The 17,702-nt window shown below is 42.4% G+C and overlaps 2 protein-coding genes across 2 annotated transcripts; both read right to left on the reverse strand.

Annotated features, from left to right (window-relative positions):
• Positions 1–2,751: 2,751 nt before the first annotated feature.
• Positions 2,752–3,678, reverse strand: LOC129339794 (olfactory receptor 10G6-like). Its single transcript, XM_054994373.1, has one exon. The coding sequence runs from the start codon at positions 3,676–3,678 to the stop codon at positions 2,752–2,754; it is 927 nt and encodes a 308-aa protein (XP_054850348.1).
• Positions 3,679–10,416: 6,738 nt separating this feature from the next.
• On the reverse strand, positions 10,417–11,343 carry LOC129339795 (olfactory receptor 10G6-like). Its single transcript, XM_054994374.1, has one exon. The coding sequence runs from the start codon at positions 11,341–11,343 to the stop codon at positions 10,417–10,419; it is 927 nt and encodes a 308-aa protein (XP_054850349.1).
• Between the last annotated feature and the right edge of the window lie 6,359 nt (positions 11,344–17,702).

Raw genomic sequence — 17,702 nt, forward strand, 5'->3', positions numbered from 1 at the left:
ATTGTTACATTGACTATTTCCTAAGACCCTTTTCTTGCATGAACCTGCGTATCAGTTACCACCTTCATATTTTGCCCTACCCCAGCCTTCTGAGATGAGGACAACCTTTCCTCTGGTGGCATCTTGGCTTTGAATGTCTCTTCCTAGGCCTGGGTGCCTACTTTAATTGTTGCTGTCTCACCTATGTGATTTGTCGGTTTCATTTTTATCCTTTCTCTCTCTCTCTCTCTCTTGGTGCATATGAAAAGCCCTTATAGCTGAACCCTTGTCCGTGTACAGGGCCACACTGCATCAGTAGTCATCAACGCTGTTGTTGCCCCCATTAAAATCTGAACTGAATCTTAAACCACAACTGTTATTGAAATGTAGAAAATTAGGGTTGCTGGCTTCCAGGTCCAGATTTCCTGGAATTATCACTGATAGCCACACAACAGTTTCCCTGGAGAAAATGGCTGGTTAGAAGGGCAGACTCTATGGTATTATACTCCTCTGAGGTCCCTCCCTTCTCCAAACCCTCCCCAGGGTCTACCCCCAAGGCTCCAGGAATATCCCAAACCAGAGTTGGCAACAGCATGGTAAAGGGTTACTATAACTCGCAGATTTGAATGAAACATTGTTAACAATAAAACACAAAGTAGGGGACGTACAAGAATGTGAGGACCTCATTTTCCCCTCTCCAGCTATTTCTGTTCCCTGAAAGCCCCCATAACCTCTTCCTTTTTTTACTTCTTTCTGGGTAATTGCAGTTTGTGAATACAGTAAAAAATGTACATCTAAAATGATATGGTCAGAATGTAAACAGGTTAAATTAAACAGTAGGTGGGGTGTGCTTTGTACCAGAAAGAGTGTTGTTTAAGGGGGTGATGTGATCCCAAAGCAGTCATAAATGGAGACATGAATGTCACCTAGACTAGTATCTTATATCTGAAGAAGGGAGCTCTGACTCTCGAAAGCTTATACCCTGAAAATCTTGTTGGTCTCTACGGTGCCACTACATCCATACCCTGCTTTTCTACACGGCTACCCACCTAAAACATGTATTAGTGTAGCTGCATCTTCACCTCTTTCAGACAAGTTTACATATATTCTTAATCAGGGCTTTTTCTGGGAAAAGAGGTGGTGGAACTCCGTGGGTTGCCCTCAGAGAAAATGGTCACATGGCTGGTGGCCCTGCCCCCTGATCTCCAGACAGAGGGGAGTTTAGATTGCTCTCCACGCCACGGTGCAGCAATTTAAACTCCCCTCTGTCTGGAGATCAGGGGGCGGGGCCACCAGCCATGTGACCATTTTCAAGAGGTTCCAGAACTCCATTCCACCGCGTTCCAGCTGAAAAAAACCCTGTTCTTAATATTGTATTGCGAACCTTTTTTTGGGGGGGTGGAGGGGGATTTCCTCTCTTTTTCATTTTGCAGAGGTAGATCACGGCAACAGAAGAGTCAGCAACTAGGAGTAGAGAAACAGCAACCAGTTAATATTATAAAACTAGCCACCCAGTTGCCCGTACTGCAGCAGTGAAGTTCCCATATACAAAGCAAGCAAACTTTTCTATGTTTCCCAAATGGGAAGCCTATCATTTTTTCATATTGGTGTTTCCAGGGGCATAGAGAATTTAGGGAGGAGATTACCATACATACCAAATAATCTTCAATTTTTATAAACCATGTAAAAATATTATTTTTATATGTGATGGGCAAGGTAAAGAATCCTTAAGCTGAGAAACACAGAACAAGTACATGCTATGAACAATTTATAAACAGGTATGCTTTGACAGTTTGCAAAGATGAGATTAATTGCAATAAATAAACCAAAACATTAGCTTTATTTATTCATTTTAATTACAAGAGTTCTACCTTCTGCATACCTCCGAGCAGTCTAAAACCAGGCAAATATTTTCCATGTGCTATGAACATCATTACTTTCTTAGCATAATCTACCTCACAGAGTTGTTGTGAGGATAAAGTGGAGGGCGAGGGGAAGGGAATCTTGTCCATCATTCTGGGGTCCTTGGGGAAACATGGGGTTAAAATGTAACAAAGGAAAACGATAAATATCTTTAAAATCCAAAATTAACCTATCACCTTCTATCACTGAAAGAATAGAGAAAAGAAGAAATAGTAGATTAATTATTGAAATTCTGCTACAAAAGAAGGGTATTAAAATGAAACCTCTCTGCAATGAAGGGATATACTAACCAGTCTTCTGAGGAGATTTATTTTGGTGCCTCAGGGCTATTTCAGAGAAGGGTTTTCTCATTTCCAAACCTGACCCCTAGCAATCTCACCAGAGTCCTTTTTGCCAAGTTTCATTGGCAGGAAATAGGGTTGCCAACCTCCAGGTAGTGTCTGGAGATCTCCTGGAATTACAACTGATCTCCAGGCCACAGAGATCAGTTCCCCTGGAGAAAATGGCTGCGGTGGAGGGTGTACTTTATGGCATTATAGCCCAGTGAAGTCCCTTCCTCCCTCAACGCTACTCTCCCCAGGATCCACCTTTAAAATCTCCAGGAATTTCCCAACCTGGAGCTGGCAATCCTAGCAAGCCAGCTCTGAGACATGTTTTTTAACAGAGCAGATAACATTTCATGTAGGCTTTTTCAGGTCAACCACAACACTGTGAATGGTCCAAATTTAGAGCCAACCCATTGACTGCAACCCCTTGCTCAACTCTACACACTGTAAGCTTACCACACCATGAAATTGAATTGATACATGACAAAGGCTGGTGAGAGAACATGGGCAGATGAACTTGTGTTTACTTAGGATTCCCACTCCATAGTTTTAATAGAATAGCCTTCATTTCTTTATTCCTGAGTGTGTATATGGCAGGATTCAGAAATGGGGTTATTGTGGTATAGAACATGCTCACCACACTGTCCATTGAGTTCTGTGATCCTGGCCTCATGTAGTGGAAAACTACGGGCACATAAAATATAACCACCAAAGTAATGTGGGCGGTGCAGGTGGAGAAGGCCCGGCGACGCCCTTCGCTGCTGTTGATCCTCAAGATGGCCAAGACGATATACACATAAGAGGTCAGGATAAGGATGAAGCAAGTCATGGCCACAAAGCCAACATCCACTAAGATCACCATCTCATTGAGAGTTGTGTCCGCACAAGCCAGTTTCAACAGAGCAGGATTGTCACAACAGACATAGTCAATAAGGTTTCTCCATCCATAAGACAGTTGAAAGGTGACACTTGTCTGTAAGGCTGAGTTCAGGCAACCTGCGATCATGATCCCCAAAGAGAGGACGAGGCAGGCTCTCCAGTGCATGATATTGCCGTAGTGGAGGGGCTTGCATATAGCAATGAAGCGGTCATAAGCCATCACAATGTAAAGGAGACTTTCTGTGCACCCCAAGAACTGCAAGAAAAACACCTGACACATACATTCTCCAAAAGAGATGATTTTCCCACCTGGAATGAATCCGGCGATCACTCTGGGAACAACAACGGAGGAGAAAGCCATATCTAGGAGGGACAAATGGCACAGGAACCAGTACATGGGCTTGTGCAACTGGGGGTGAGATGCCACCACCCAGACAATCAGAGAATTTCCAGAAAGGGTCAGAATGTACATAAACGAGAAGAAGAGCAACAAAGGCACTTTCAGTTCTTTGGGGAATGGGAAGCCGGAGAGGACAAACACAGCTGGGGCTGTTCGATTTGGACACTCCATTCATGGACCATTTATCTTAGGAAGGGGCCCACAACCCTTTTCTGCTTCTCTTCCAGTACAAATGTAGGGTTACAATTCCTATTCACACATCTTTGCGTGTGAACATAGGATATCCGCACAACCTTGTACAAGGAGCTCTGCTCACTCATCTGTGAAACTGATGGCAATAGTAGCTAGGAGACCCCACCCCCACCCCTCCACCAAACTCTATATATGTTTAAAAGGTGTTTGCTTAAAAAAAACACTGATTTGAAAGAAAACTGATGTGTGTCATATGTACTGATGTCACTTAGACCACTTAGTAGTTTCTCACATAGTCAAGAATCTGCATCTGATGAAAAGAGCTGTGGTTCTTGAAAGCTTATGCTACAATAATGTTAGTTAGTCTTAAAGGTGCTACTGGACTCTTTCCTGTTTTGCAACTACAGACTAACATGGCTAGCTCCTCTGGATCTGTCACATTGTCAAAAATATGATTTTTCATTTTTTGATTCAAAGGAGACCCCGCTAGAACACTTCCTCCCCTAAAGGAATGGATTCTATTCCTTTTCTATTCATATATTTAATGAAAACGGCCTCTCAAAATTAAAGAACAATGCTGAAGTTTTAAGGTTCCCTCTCCACTCATTACATTTGGTGAACTTTTACCTGCTAATGTGACTAGAAATAGAATTCAGAAGTTTTGGGACTTTTCTTTAAGCTTGTTGGACTTCAGAATTCTTCAAGAGGATTCATTCATTGTCCAGCAGGGTACAAAATTCTGCATCTCACTAATGTTTTTGACATGTCTCTTTAAAAACTGTTTGAGTGCCTGTGTGTAAACTAGAAAAGTGCTTCGTCATAACTGGTCTTCTCACCTCAGCAAGGAAATGAACCCAACTTTAATTGGTTATTACTGTTGAAAATGTTATTTTAGTGACGTGGTATGACTTCTATAGGATCTCTAATGCTCTGTCCTAGAAGAACTATGGGGTCTCTAATGCTTGGTCCTAGAAAAACTGAAAGATCTCTAATCCTTGATCCTAGAAGAACTAAAGGATCTATGATGCTCTGTCTTAGAAGAACTATATGATCTCTAATGCTCTGTCCTAGAAGAACTATAGGATCTCTAATGCTCGATCCTAGAAGGACTGATAAATGCCATCAATGGATTTTTGAAGAAGCATTACAGTTTCATAAGACATCAGAGGCTACAAGCGCTTACTTGTTACTTGCTGCTTTCTTAATATTTCAGTTTGTTTCATCAATACATTTATCAGAGGTCTTATTGACGGAAGATCTGGCATCTCAACGAGTAATGTAAGGTAAGCTTCTGCAAACATGTCTTCCTCAGCATTTGAAAGCGAAGCATCTGGCACAGGAGATTCTGAAGCAAAGATTTCCTTCTGAAATGGTAGCAATGTCTTCTGATGCCCTCCAAACAAAAAAGAATCCTGGGGCTTCTTGAAGACTGTCAGAATTATGGCAAAGGGACCTGAGCCCACCTGGCCTAATTCTTTTCCAGTTCTTCTTGTTCCTTCCACTGCTTCAGTTCTTTGATCTTCTGTAGAGATATTGCTTTACCTTTTCACATCCATGCCTTCCCACTCTTACAGTTAGAGGATGATAATTTTACTTGCAGCATGTTGTCATTCAAGGAGAGTTTGTTAACTGGGGAAAACTCTTTTGGATAGACAACCCGGGCAGAAAGATACATCTAGATGGAAGTTGTTCTTTAATTCATGTTCATCAACTGCTAGGGATAATGTGTTGGCTGAGTATTCTCCAAGGCCAGGAACACATACTACTTTCTTGTAAGTCTTAAATTATTTGATCATCAGCGAGTCCCAAGCCTCCACTTTGCACTTCCCTCCGTGTCTCACAGTCCTGTGCCCTATCGAGAATTAATTCCTGTGAGTGTTATTACAGGAGTTATATGGAGGGATATATTTGTTTGTTTGTTTGAGGGAAAATGATTTGGTATGATTAGCCTATTGCAGTTGTTCTCAAACTTTTTGAAGTGCTCCAACTTCTTAACTTACTATACTTTTCGGGACCCTCTTGCAAATTAACTCCCCTGTATGTTCCTCCCTCACAGCAATTAGTATTGAAACAATTTTATATCACATCTTTACTACCTAGAAATACAGCATTCTTGAGCAACAAACTGCATTGCATGGCTACTTTGAACAGGCCTAAAATTTTCATCAAGCCTCCCAAGGCGCCCTCAGTTCCTTCTACTCTCTGTTGGCCTTGTGAACATCTTGGACAAGAATTGGGCAACCCACTTTTCAGTTGTGATCCACAATCTGAACAGGGTCTCCTGCAGGTGCCACCCTGCCTATGGGTGAAATCAACAGCAGCCCATAGATTGGCTTTCTCTGTGGTGGCCCCTACCTTGTGGAACGGTCTGCCTGAGGAGGTCAGGAGAGCCCCCACTCTCCTAGCTTTCTGCAAATGATGCAAAACCAAATTATTCAAAAAGGCTTTTGTATTGTAGAGAGGTGTTCTCAGATGCTTTGTTTATGAATTAAGGACCGTAGACTTCATCACTATGTTACCCTATGTACTATTTGTTGTCTTAAATATGTGCTCCTATGAGCTACCTGTGCTTCATGTGGTCTAAATTGAATTGCTTATGTTCTGTTTCAGTATTTCTTCAACTTTGTATTGGATTCTTACTAATGCTATGTCTTTGTAAACTTGTGTTTACTTACCCTATGGCATTGTTTATGGAAATATCCTTGAAATTGACTGTACTGGTCTCACACTGTGTAAATCGTCTTGAGTCTCAGTGAGACAGACTATAATTGACATTAATAAAATTAAAGAATAAATAAATTTGAGAGCCATATGCCTACAGCCATTTCTATGCTCCCCAGCAATAGTAAATTATTGTACCTGCTGATTTGAATTATTTATTTTATTTACATCAGTTTTTGCCCTGCTTTTCTCCCCAATAAGGATCCAAAGAGCTTGCATAATTCACCTCTCCTCCATTTTTAGCCTCAAAAGAACCTTCTGAGGTAAATTAGGCTGAGGGCCAAGCTACAAGTGACGAATGACACTTGAACGGCAAGTGAACAGACTCACGTGTATTCGACTGAGTGGAGGGCAAGTGGAGGGCAAGTGAACAGGGAGGAATACAGTGAGTCTGTTCACTTGCCGTTCAAGTGTCATTCGTCACTTGTAGCTTGGCCCTGAGAATGTGCGACTGGCCCAAGGTTATCCAGCAAGCTTCCAAGGCAGTCTGGGGAGTTCAAATTTGGAGTCTTCCAGATCCTAGTCTGACATGCTAACAAGTACTCCACACTGGCCGAATAAGAAATGGAAGAGTGTCTAATGTACCTCTGGATCCAGTTTGACATAATAAAGTTTCTATAGGTTGCCATTGTTTGGGTTAAGCTCTGGTATTGTGGATGCTCTGAGTTATTTTTATTATCTATTATTTATTTATATTTTATTTACTCCCTACTTTTTGCCCTAACATGACTCATTTTATGGATAGCACATCCTCCACTTTATCCTCACACCAATAACTCTATGAGGCAGATTAGGCTGAGAGAAAGCCCATGGTTACCTAGGGCGCTTTCATGGAAGTGTGGTAATTAGAACCTAGGTCACAGTATGTGGACATCCAGAGGAAAGGCATGCCAAACCATCCAGTCTTTCAGGAACAGGGAGCTCAGGTGCTGGTTGTGTGTCCTCGAAATAATCTTTATGTACAATTAATGATCCAAAATACAGAAGAGGAGAAGCACCTCTGGTCCAGGCTATACTCTAAGCTCCAGTAGGCTCCACCCATAGCCATCTTCCTCCTCACCACCCTTTTCCTCTGTTTGTGCCTCTTTGCTTCCTTTTCCATTTCATTCTCCTTCTTTTTCTTTTCGCCCTCGCTCTGCTCTCTTCAACCCAAGAGATATGTTTGTGTGTGAGGGGTGTGAGTGAAGAATACTAAGGAAATATTAATCTCAGGAATAGAGAGAAATTACATGATATGAACAAGTCAACACTCAGCTATACTATGAGATAGTTTGCAAAGATGAGGTGATGGAATGACTGTGTATGTATGTATTTAAGCATTTCTACCTGTCAAGTCCTTTAGGACCATTTACCCTAAAATCTGAAAAATGACCCACCTCTGCCATGAAGACCCATGGGGTGGCGTTGGGCAGTTACATTCTTTCAATCTAACCTGCCTCACAGGGCAGTAGTAAGGATAAAATGGATGTGTATGGAATCATATCCATTTCCCTAAAGGTGGGATTAAAAAGGTGATAAATAAAATCAATTAAAAATTTAATTTAAAAAATCATCAAAATCCAAAATTCAACCATACAAAAATTCAAAACAGCAAAAAAGGAAATAGTAGATCACCTCTTGATTAGAAATGGGCACAAACAGCAATACGAATAAAAAAAGGCCATGAACAGCCCAATCTGCTGTTCGCGAACAAGCTGTTCGTGAGGCTCCTCTAAATGTGAGGCCTCATTCTAAACCAACAAGTGGTTGTTGCAAGCTTCATTTGTTGCGTTCGTCAGCCGTTTGTTAAGTCAGACAATCTGGAGTCTTTCAATCAATTCCCCTGGCAACATAGGCATGGACTGTCTGAACTCCTTCTGGCTTTCCTTCTGGCTTGTAACCCCTCAAAGTAGCTTCCAGCAGACAGTCCAGTTTTTGCCACTGTGAAGAGAAAATGGCTGATTCCACACACGTTGGATAATGCACTTTCAATGCACTTTATCAATCGTTTGAGGTGGATTTTTTGTTCCACACACAAAAAAATCAGTTCCAAATGATCTATAAAGAGCATTGGAAGTGCATTATTCAACGTGTGTGGAATCACTCAAAGACAGGAAAGGGAGGGACCAATGGATCATGCCTTTCCCGGGGTGGAATCTCTCTGAACCTTGGAGGGACTTCAGAGGACCGTGAGGACTATATCCCCTGCAACTTTGGTGGGTATTGGACATTGGGAAGGTCAGTGTGTAACCCCTCAAAGTAGCTTCCAGCAGACGGTCCAGGTTTTGCCACTGTGAAGAGAAAGTGACATGAAAGGGGGAGACCCATGGATCATGCCTTTCCTGGCTCAAGTTCAGCTAAGTCCCAAGGGGGCCATTCTGGCTCCCATGAATCTCCAACTACGAACATGTTCGTGAACAGGTCATGTTCATTGATGTTCGTGAATCCCTGTTCGTGGATGGCAATGAACAACAAACAACATATTCATTTCCCCCACCCTGTTCGTGCCCATCTCTACTCTTGATATCTTGCTTTAAAAGATGAATATCAAAACAATGGGATTCACTGATTACCAAAATCGATTCAGGTGTATGGCCCATAATGCACACAACATTTTTGTGTTAGTTAAGACATGTGTTGCAGGGGCAATTTATTTGGGGTTGATCTGTCTAGTGTCCTGATCAGGGATAGCACTCTGAAAGAAGAAGAAGAGAAATTAATCTTAAAGAACAGCTGTCTTTATTCCACTAAGCCGAACAAGGGGAGAAAACCGGATAGTGAAAGGTACAAACAACAAGTCCGGAAATATGTAATTAATGCTAACTTTTTATGTAAACGTTTCAATAGTGCAAACGTGCAAAGTGCAAAGTGCAAATAAATAATATGCAACGAATACAATAAATATAATAATACAATTCAGTTGTCCAAGTCATTATATGAATGTCCGAAACAAACCCACAATGGGGGCATATTAAAGAGGAAGTCACAAGGCAGTCTTATGGTGGTGGCTCAAGTCCAATGAGATGTAAAATCCATGGGTGCCGACGGGATTATGCAGGCATCTTATACAATCCCCGTTTCGTATGAAACATACTTCTTCCTGGGCACAAATACAACTGGAAGGTTGCCAATCCACTCCAACGTGACTGCTCAAGACCTATTGCATTTCCAAATGAATGACTGACCTCACCTATGTCCGTCATTCATTTGGAAATGCAATAGGTCTTGAGCAGTCACGTTGGAGTGGATTGGCAACCTTCCAGTTGTATTTGTGCCCAGGAAGAAGTATGTTTCATACGAAACGGGGATTGTATAAGATGCCTGCATAATCCCGTCGGCACCCATGGATTTTACATCTCATTGGACTTGAGCCACCACCATAAGACTGCCTTGTGACTTCCTCTTTAATATACCCCCATTGTGGGTTTGTTTCGGACATTCATATAATGACTTGGACAACTGAATTGTATTATTATATTTATTGTATTCGTTGCATATTATTTATTTGCACTTTGCACTTTGCACGTTTGCAGTCTTTATTCCACTAGCAAGTTACAGGAGGGAAATCAGAATTGCAAGATCAGTAAAATGCTACGGTAGTTTAGCAAAACAACTGTTTCCCTGATTTTTCCTGGAAGTGACATAGACATGCATGCAATTCTGCCTTTTTAAATGCGATGTCTAACCCGCATTGGGGCTTCAGCAGCCCTACATGAATCACAGTAATGGGCCTCTTCAAGAATCCCATTCTATTGCCTCCAGGAAATTACAAAAAAGGCCCAGCTCTTTTCCTCAACTGATCTCTAATAGGCATTTTCTAGTGGGAACAGATTACAGTACATGAAGGCCTTTGGAAGTCAATGCCAACATCATGAAGTGAACTGGATGGAGTCTACAGCCATCACTATCACTTCCCCAGCTCCAGTCCAATAATCAGCTCAAGACCTGGTGAAATCAATTTAAGTTGATTTGTGATGACAGAACAGGGCAGAACGTAGCATAGAAACATGCCGCTGTTTACTCGGGACTCCCAGCCCACAGTTTCGAAAGAGCGGTCTTCATCTCTTTATTCCTGAGTGTGTATATGACAGGATTCAGAAACGGAGTTATGGTGGTATAAAACATACTCACCATGCCGTCTATTGAGTCCTGAGATGTAGGCCTCAGGTAATGAAAAACAACTGGCACATAATATATAATCACCACAGTAATGTGGGCCGTGCAAGTGGAGAAGGCCCGGCAACGCCCCTCACTGCTGCTGATCCTCAAAATGGCCGAGATAATATACACATAGGAGGTCAGGATAAGGATGAAGCAGGTCATGGCCACTAGGTCAACATCCACCAAGCTCATAATCTCATTGAGAGTTGTGTCTGCACAAGCCAGTTTCAGAAGAGCAGGGATGTCACAAAAGACATAGTCAATATGGTTTCTCCTTCCATAGGGCAGTCGAAAGGTGAGGATTGTCTCTAACATTGAGTTCAGGCAGCCTCCCATCATTGTACCTAAAGAGAGGATGAGGCAGGTTCTCCAATTCATGATATTGCTGTAGTGGAGGGGCTTGCATATAGCAATGAAGCGGTCATAAGCCATCAGGGTGTAAAGGAAGCATTCTGCACCTCCGGTGAAGTGGAACAGGAATATCTGGGCCACACATTCACCCAAAGAAATTATTTTTCCTCCAGGAATAAATCCTGCAATGACTCTGGGAACCACAACAGAGGAGAAAGCCATATCCAGGATGGACAAATGACCGAGGAACCAGTACATAGGCTTGTGCAACTGGGAGTTAGACACCACCACCCAGAGAATCAGGGAGTTTCCAGAGAGAGTCAAAATGTACATAATCAAGAAGAAGAGCAACAATGGAACCTTCAGTTCTTTTGGGTATTGCAACCCAGCGAGGATAAATTCAGCCGGTGCTGTTTGGTTTGGACACTCCATGAATGGAATTTTTATTTCGGGAAGATAATTTCCGGTTATTCTTTTGGTTAACCACTGAATGGATGAAAAATATATTGCTGCATCAACCAGTGTTATTCTTGGAGTGTGAGGGACATGACATCAGCAAGGATGTAGCACTGTCAGCTGATGGTGTGCAGGGAGGGATCCTCAAATGCCCCAGTGAGTCATGTATGCATAACTACAGATGAGAATTTCTGTCTAGTCTCCAAAGAATGGATGATTGGTGCTGATTTGGATGAGGGAGCAGATGGGGAAATGAATTCAAAAAGTGTGAAAGAGCAAGTAAATGTATGCCCATAATATTAATTGATATTTATTAATTCAGGTAGCCTAATAATATCATGCCCTGCCCTGAATAGCCTAGGTGAGCAAGATCTTGTCATATCTCAGAAGCTAAGCAGAGTCGGCCTTGGTTAGTAATTGGATGGGAGACCTCTAATGAAGATTGGGGTTGCAGAGGCAGGTGATAGCAAACCACTTCAGATTGTTATGGTTGCCATAAATCAGCTATGACTTGAGGGCACCACATACACACAATGCATATCACATCTCTCATTCAGTCAAGAGCTTGTTTTAGTATTTAGGAACTGAAGACATTTCTCAGAGTTCTAGAACAACCATGCACAGAACTAATAGGGGTCCTCCCTTCCCTTCCACATATATGTTTACTCCAAATACATTTGTAACATTTGTAATGAACTGGAGAATCTAGAAATTCTAATGAGTAAATCTTTTGTGTAAACTCTCTAGACTTCAGTGATTTCCAAAAACTGGATAAATAATCCCCAGGACTGGTTGTTGTGGGTTTTCCGGGCTGTATTGCCGTGGTCTTGGCATTGTAGTTCCTGACGTTTCGCCAGCAGCTGTGGCACTGAGAGATCTCTGTCTTTTGGTGCTACACCTCTGAAGATGCCAGCCACAGCTGCTGGCGAAACGTCAGGAACTACAATGCCAAGACCACGGCAATACAGCCCGGAAAACCCACAACAACCATCGTTCTCCGGCCGTGAAAGCCTTCGACAATAAATCCCCAGGACTGATCAACCATCAACCAGAAAAACTTACCAACTGACATCTTATCAGACTTGCATAATTTTTTGATGTGATCTGTCTTTTCAAAGGTCTTTCCAGCTTTTGAGTTTCGGAACAGCTATATAATTAACCTTCCCAACTTACTCAGGACATGTGTCCAAGCTCTTTCTGAGGAGTGATAGGGAAACGATCGCTTCAACACAGTGAAATGCCTGCAGCAGAATTTCCAGTGGTCTTACCTGGAAAAGTTCATAGATGTTGATAGATATTAGAATGGGTTTGGGGTGTGCACTGTTCGCAAAGGAGCAGAGAAGCTTCCCTGATACTTGCTAGCTTCTTATTATTGCTGTTCTACTTCAATAAACTCACCACAAGTTTCATCAATGGCAGATTGGGCTGCTTAATAAGAGTAGTATAATTCGAGGTGCCCCAAACATAGCTGCACCTAGATCCAGCATTTGCAAGTGGAGTTTTTTTTTCCAGAAGGTTCTGAGATCAAGATTTTCTTCTCAAGATGTTAGACTTGAAGCGACATCAATAGGTCCTTGTCAATCTAAAAGTTAACAAATGTTTGATGGAAGATACTTTTGTGGGCTGGAAGACCCTTGGCCGGATGATTTTCTCCCATTCTTGCTTGTTTCTTTTGCCTTGTATTGGTGTGTCCTTGTTGTGCTGCCAACCAAAAAGGAGAGAGAACTATCCAGGGATGACTCTTCGGTGGGGACAGCCGAGTTGGATGGATCTATCTAGATGAGAGTTCTTCTTTAACCTGCTGCTGTACATTGGCTGAACACTATGTATCAACAGGCACAATTTCCCCTTTTCCTGATGTCTTTATAATGTTGCTTCATCTTTAAGTCACAAAAATCCCCCTCTCTTTTTCCCTCAGAGTCCAAAGCACGTGCTCAAATGAGAATAAAATTGTTTATCATTTCCTCCTTTTGCCAGACTCCAGAGAGTGATATTAAAAGTGTTGCTTAGTTGGATTAAATTCTTTTTTCAAACCTGCAATCACATCAGGGAATCCATTTATGCCAAACATGTCATCAGCTTCCTCTTCTCAAGCATTTCAGTAGGGCACGATAATCTAGCCAGTGATTTGAATGAGAGTTGGAAAAAACAATGTACCTCTAGAAGACTGACACAGCCATTTTGACGTGATGGGAGGTGACCCTCATCCACAGGCGAGGAAACACACAGGGAGCCATTCAGTTTCTGAAACAAACTTTACTGATCAGTGGGTGGCACACAGGTATCCTGGACGGTTGTTGGGGTGGGCCAGAACTGGGGAAATTAGCCTGAGTGCCAGGACCCACTCCATGTGGTGCCCGGCAATAGGCAGACAAACCATTCGGCAGTGCCACATGGTAGCAGCCCCCTAGGAATTAGATGGGGCCCCCTGGCTCATCAGGCCCCAAGCAGCCCTCACAGGTGGCAAGGCCTCTTGGTCCTACGGCTGTGTCATCGGGGCTGATCCCACGCCATGCAATGGGCAGCAAGGAGGAGGTGCTGAAGGGGGGGCTGGAGGAACTGGCTGGGCTGCAGCCCTAAGTTCCCTGGGCAGGCCCTCCATGTGGGCCCTTCCCTCACGCAGATCCCGGAGAGAGATTGTGGCCATTGTTGCCACTGTAGCCACAATTTGAGAGCTATATGCCTACAGCCATTTCTATCCTCCCCCCAAATAACTAATTATTGTACCTAGTGATTTGAATTATTTATTTATTTACTTCTCTCTCTCTCTCTCTCTCTCTCTCTCTCTCTCTCTGCCCTGCTTTTCTCCCCAATAGGGACCCAAAGCAGCCAGTTTGGTGTAGTGGTTAAGAGTGGCAGGACACTAATCTGGAGAACCGGGTTTGATTCCCCAGTCCTCCACTTGAAGCCAACTGGGTGACTTTGGGTCAGTCACAGCTCTCTCAGAGCTCTCTCAGCCTCACCCACCTCGTAGGGTGTTTGTCATGAGGATAATAATAACACACTTTGTATTTTTTTTTATTAACTACATTAACTAACAATACAAAGGAAAGAAAGGGGAACAAGGGAAGGAAAGAAAAAAAACCCCAACAACAACATATAACAACTACACTACACAGAATGCTTTCCCTTCATACTGCCATTATTAAAAAAAATTAAAGCTTTGTATAGTATTGATGGAGTGGTTGACCTTACAAAATGCAAATTACAATTCAAATTCAAATTAAGTTTTCCTCCCCCTCCTGGGTCCCGGATGCAGTTCTCTCTGAGCAACTGCAGCCACAGTGCTCGTTTCCTCCCCCCCGTCTCAGACTTCTCCTTTTCTTCTTGCTTGGTGCGCTGAAATTCCGGATTTTTGTCCTCAAAATCCCTTAGTTGATCTTCTGATAATATCTTGTAAGCTTGATCTTTGTAACTGAACCAGATTCCTTCCGGAAATAGCCATTTGTACTTTATTCCACGTTTCCTCAGAAGAGCTGCGAGCTTTTTATACTTAAAACGTCTTTTCCGAACTAAAAATGGGACGTCTTTCAGTATCTTAACTTTGTTACCCAAAAAGTCCAGATCCGCGTTATATGAATTGTATAGGATAGTGTCTCGGATCCTTTTAGATGAAAAATCGATGATGATCTCGCGAGGCAGCTGACGCTTCGTTGCATATTTTGAAGAAGCCCGGTGGACTTCCAAAATGGCGCTTTTAACCTCTTCTTTAGTTGCTTTCGCGGGTGTCGCCAACAGTTCCGAGACCAGACCCCATAAATTCTTATTTTCCTCCTCTTTCACATTCTGGAGGCGCAAAATTGTCTGTGTTCGTTCCACTTGTAGCCCGATCAGCTGGTTCTCCACCAGCTTTAACTCTTTATTCGTAGCCTTCACGAGTGACGCACTTTCCCGAGCAGACTTCTCTGCCCCCCCCCCGCTGCTTCCTTAATGGTTTTCACTTCGCTCTCAATTAAGCCCACCCTTTGATCTGTTTCGTTCAGCTTGTCAACAAAGGGTTTTATGGCTTTGATAACCGCCCTCCGCACCAATTCCTCGAGCGACTCTCCCTTCCCCTGCAGGGCAGCCGAGATTGACTTGCCCAGAGCAGGACTTTGTTTTTTTGCTGCCCCTTGGTAGTAGACCCTCACTGATCCATATTGGTATTGTGTATTTTCATTTTCCCACCATCCCCTATCATATGGAAAGAATTAAATTGAGAAGGATAAGCTGCTTTGTTTCTTTTTCCACTGTGTATGGCTGAAGGGGGATGTAGAATGCTATGGTATATAGCCTGATCTCATTAGGTCTAGGAAGCTAAGCAGGGTCAGTAGTTAGATGGGAGACCACCAACGAAGACTCTTCAGGGAAAGGCAATGGCAAATCACCTTTGCTTCTCACTATCTTGAAAACCCCTTGCTGAGGTTTCATAAGTCAGTTGAAATGACATGCCACAAATTTATTTATTTATTGTGTTAAATTTATATTCTGCTCTCCCCACAAGTGGGCTCAGAGCAGATCACAGTAAAATAACAAATACAATAAAAAACATGGATATCAATCAGTCAGTCAATCGATCGATCAATCAATCTATCAATCAAGTCCATTAAAACAGCTGCTTTACATACATACATAGATATGGCTGGAGGAAGGTGTCAGAGAAAACTTCTAATTCTAGAACAGGATTTATATCCCTACCTTCAGATCCTCAAATGCCTCAATGAGTCATGTATGCATAACTGCAGATGAAGATTTCTGTCTAGTAGCCAAAGAATTGATGATTGATGTTGATTTGGGTAATGGTAGAATAAATACAGAAGGCGACCAGAATCCAAGAACTTTGAAAAAGGAAGTGAATGTATGCCCAGGATATTAATAGATATTTATTAATTCAGGTAGCCTAATACCTGAATTAATTCAGGTAGCCTAACATCTCTCATTCAGTCAAGAGCTTGTTTTATAATTTAGGAATTGAAGAAGACATTGCTCTGAACACCATGCACAGAACTAATGGGGTCCTCCTGACCTCCTTCCCCTTCCACATATATGTTTACTCCCAACACATTTGTAACATTTGTCATGGAGAACCCAGAAATTCTAATTAGTCAATCTTATGTGTAAACTCCCTAGACTTCAATGATTTTCAAAAGCTGGGTAAATAAAAACTAGGAGGCCAGGACTGATAAATCGTCAACCAGAAAAACTTACCAACTGAAATCTTATCAGACTTGCATAAAATTTGTGGTATGATCTGTCTTTACTGCTTTTTTACAGCTGCCGAGTTTAGGAAGAGCTATATAATTAACCTTCCCACTTTACTTAGGACAGGCGTCCAAGCTCTTTCTGAGGGGTGATAGAGAAACAATCGCTTTGACACAATGAAAGGCTTGCAGCAGAATTTCTTGCCTGGAAAAGTCCATAGACGTTGTTGATGGATGTTAGAAAGGGCTTGGGGTGTCCAATGTTAGCAAAGGCACAGAGAAGCTTCCCTGATTGCTAGCTTCTTATTATTGCTGTTCGTTCTACTTCAATAAACTCACCACAAGTTTCATCAATAGCAGATTTGGCTGTTTAATAAGAGTAGTATAGTTTGAGGTGCTCCAAACATAGCTTCAACTAGGTCCAGCCTTTGCAAGTGGAGTTTTTCTTTCAGAAGGTTCTGAGATCAAGATTTTCTTCTCGAGATGTTAGACTTGAAGCGACATCAGTAGGTCCTTGTCAATCTAAACGTTAAATGTTTGATGGAAGATACTTTTGTGGGCCGGATGACCCTTGGCCAGATGTTTTCCTCCCATTCTTGCTTGTTTCTTTTGCCTTGTATTGATGTGTCCTTGTTGCGCTGCCAACCAAAAAGGAGAGAGAACTATCCAGGGATGGCTCTTCGGTGGGGACAGCTGAGTTGGATGGATCTATCTAGACGAGAGTTCTTCTTTGACCTGCTGCTATACATTGGCTGAACACTGTGTATCAACAGGCACACTTTCCCCTTTTCCTGATGTCTTTATAATGTTTCTTTGTCTTTGAGTCACAAAACTCCCCCCGTCTTATTCCCTCAGAGTCCTAAGCGTGTGCTCAGGTGAGAATAAAATTGTTTATTATTTGTTCCTTTTGCCAGACTCCAGAAAGTTATATTAAAAATGTTGCTTAGTTTAATTAAATGCTTTTTTTCAAGCCTGCAATCACATCAGGGAATCCATGTATGCCAAACATGTCACTAGCTTCCTCTTCTCAAGCATTTCAGCAGGGATGAGAGATGGAAAATACACTTAATGCACCTCTAGAAGATTGACACAGCCATTTTGACATGATGGGAGGTGGCCCTCAACCACAGGTGAGGAAGCACACAGGGAGCCATT

The sequence above is a fragment of the Eublepharis macularius genome, chromosome 12 (genome assembly GCF_028583425.1).
Source record: "Eublepharis macularius isolate TG4126 chromosome 12, MPM_Emac_v1.0, whole genome shotgun sequence".
Lineage (NCBI taxonomy): Eukaryota > Metazoa > Chordata > Lepidosauria > Squamata > Eublepharidae > Eublepharis > Eublepharis macularius.

What these genes read in the sequence shown, in the direction of transcription:
- LOC129339794 (XM_054994373.1), bottom strand. Translation starts at nt 3,678, where the DNA reads ATGGAGTGTCCAAATCGAACAGCCCCAGCTGTGTTTGTCCTCTCCGGC.
- LOC129339795 (XM_054994374.1), bottom strand. Translation starts at nt 11,343, where the DNA reads ATGGAGTGTCCAAACCAAACAGCACCGGCTGAATTTATCCTCGCTGGG.